The sequence below is a fragment of the Jaculus jaculus genome, chromosome 13 (assembly GCF_020740685.1).
Source record: "Jaculus jaculus isolate mJacJac1 chromosome 13, mJacJac1.mat.Y.cur, whole genome shotgun sequence".
NCBI lineage: Eukaryota > Metazoa > Chordata > Mammalia > Rodentia > Dipodidae > Jaculus > Jaculus jaculus.
Genome location: NC_059114.1, coordinates 4083001 through 4085580, shown reverse-complemented (window position 1 = coordinate 4085580; position 2580 = coordinate 4083001). Strand labels below are relative to the sequence as shown.

The window sequence follows — 2580 nt, the reverse complement described above, 5'->3', positions numbered from 1 at the left end:
TTTTTGGTTGGGATTTATTTTTTTGCATCATAATTTGACTATTCAGTTGTTCTACTACCTTAAGGGTTACTGTTAAGAAATCTGTGATTTTGTGGAGGGGAATAAAATATTTTCACCTCTATTCTCTTAATGGTTTTTTCTCTTGGTCTCAAGAATTGTCATAAGATAATAGCAAAACTGTAAACAAATGCATTTAACACAATGAGAGCTTTCATAAGGAAATACTAATACTCTTACCTCCTGGATTGGTCACCACAGATTCTAAACACATCACCTGCTTTACTGACACCCTTTTCCATTTCTCTTGGTGCTTCCAGAGTAAACAGACCAGCTGTTCTTTTTTATTTTTTGTATTTTATTTTATTTTTTATTTAATTGAGACAGGCAGATAGAGATAGACAGAGAATGGACATGCTAGGGTTTCCAGCCACTGCAGGCCAACTCCAGATGCATGTGCCACCTTTTACATCTAGCTTACGTGGGTCCTGGATAATTGAACCTGGGTTCCTTTGCTTTGTAGGCAAGCGCCTTAACCACTAAGCCATCTCTCCAGCTCGTTTTTTTCTTCTTAATAGTCAAGACTTTTTTAAGATAATTTTTTTGTTAATTTTAATTTATTTATTTGAGAGTGACAGAGAGAGAGAGAAAGAGGCAGATATAGAGAGAGAATGGGCGTGCCAGGGCCTCCAGCCACTGCAAATGAACTCCAGATGTGTGTGCCCCCTTATGCATCTGGCTAACATGGGTCCTGGGGAATCAAGCCTCGAACTTGGGTCCTTAGGCTTCACAGGCAAGTGCTTAACCACTAAGCCATCTTTCCATCCCAGTAGTCAAGACTTTTGAAACATTGTCTCTTATTTCTGGATCTTAAAAATTTGATATGCCTTTTCACATCTGTGCCCAAAGCTAGTCCTGGGAATTCCCTACCACTAATGGGATAAAACTCTTTCTTTGGACAGATCTAAGTCCAATTGCTTTTTATAGCAAGCCAAGGTAACTGCTCACAAATGCTGCTCTACATGTGTTAGCTCACTTCATGGCCTGTGACCTCCTTGTCACAGCTAAAGATCTCATGGTGACATTACAGTTTGGAAGGGAATTTTCTCGAATTTCTTTATTTCTTTGCATGTGTGTATGGGCTCACCAGAGTCTTGCCACTGCAAACGGACATCGGGTAGGCCAGCATGGCTACCAGGTACCAGGGGATAACCCAGCCCGATGCTCTCTACACCATTTCCTTGGTGGGAAGAACCCCACTTGCACAGACATAGGAACCTACGAAGCCCAGTGGAAAAACACCGAGCAGACAGTTAATGGGCCTGTTTCCACTGTGCTAACTTTACAGCCTGATTGGCTGCTCAGAACACTTGGCCCAGGCTGATTGGTGATGAACTAGCCAATCAGAAAGCACACCTTGAATCCTCCTATTTGCATACGCCAAACAGCATTACCCAATCAGATAGCAGATGCGCTTATGGCACGCGAGGGCCAGTGCCTATAAATAGGGCTGTGGGCCGCTCCTGGCGGCTCTGTTTGTTGTGAGTGTGGCGCATGGTAGCTGAGGAGCAGTTAACGTGGATGCTGCCGGTTGTCCGTTATCCGTCAGGATGCCAGAGCTAGCCTCCAAAGGCGCCACCATTTCCAAAAAGGGCTTCAAGAAGGCTGTGAGTAAAGCGCAGAAGAAGGAAGGGAGGAAGCGCAAGCGCAGCCGCAAGGAGAGCTACTCCATCTACATCTACAAGGTGCTGAAGCAGGTGCACCCCGACACGGGCATCTCGTCCAAGGCCATGGGCATCATGAACTCGTTCGTGAACGACATCTTCGAGCGCATCGCGGGCGAGGCGTCGCGCCTGGCGCACTACAACAAGCGCTCGACCATCACGTCGCGGGAGATCCAGACGGCCGTGCGCCTGCTGCTGCCCGGGGAGCTGGCCAAGCACGCCGTGTCCGAGGGCACCAAGGCCGTCACCAAGTACACCAGCTCCAAGTAGACGCCGCGTGCCTGCTGCTGCCTCTGCCCACACACAAAGGCTCTTTTCAGAGCCACCCACCCGGTCAGGCAAAAGAGCTGTTGCGCCCATCACTTTTTGGCTCCAAAGCGTGCAGTCGACTGGACATTAACTCTAGGGTCCCTCTGTAGCCCAGACCTGGAATTCACTAGTCTCCTTAGGCTGGCCTCGAACTCCCAGTGACCCTCCTATACCTGCCTCCTTAGTGCTGGGATTAAAGGCATGCGCCATCACCTCCCACAGTAAGTCCGGTGAAGGTTGCTGTTAAGCGCCCATCCAGAGGGAAAAGGCTTTTCTGGACGGTTTCCATGGGTGCCATGCAGGTTAACGGCCACACACGTGGGTAGCCATGTGCTGAGATATTTCCAAACACACAACTATGAAGGTTTGAGTCACGTGTTCCCCCATAAACTCTTTGCGTTCTGTTTTGGTGCCCAGCTGGTGACAATTTGGGAGATGGGTGGGACCTTGCTGGAGCAGGGGTGTTGTTGGGACCAGACAGCCCAGTTCCCCTTATTAGAGTTCAGCTCACTTTCCTGCTGTTTTCCACCTGCTGTGGCAGAGGTGATGT

General features: G+C 48.5%; 1 protein-coding gene across 1 annotated transcript; it reads left to right on the top strand.

Annotated features, from left to right (window-relative positions):
- The first annotated feature begins 1607 nt into the window (after positions 1-1607).
- Positions 1608-2013, top strand: LOC101618061 (histone H2B type 1-A). Its single transcript, XM_004669990.2, has one exon. It carries the CDS (start codon positions 1608-1610, stop codon positions 1989-1991), a length of 384 nt encoding a protein of 127 aa, XP_004670047.1. The 3' UTR covers positions 1992-2013.
- Positions 2014-2580: the final 567 nt, after the last annotated feature.

Coding starts and splice junctions, on each gene's coding strand:
- LOC101618061 (XM_004669990.2), top strand. CDS start 1,608: ATGCCAGAGCTAGCCTCCAAAGGCGCCACCATTTCCAAAAAGGGCTTC.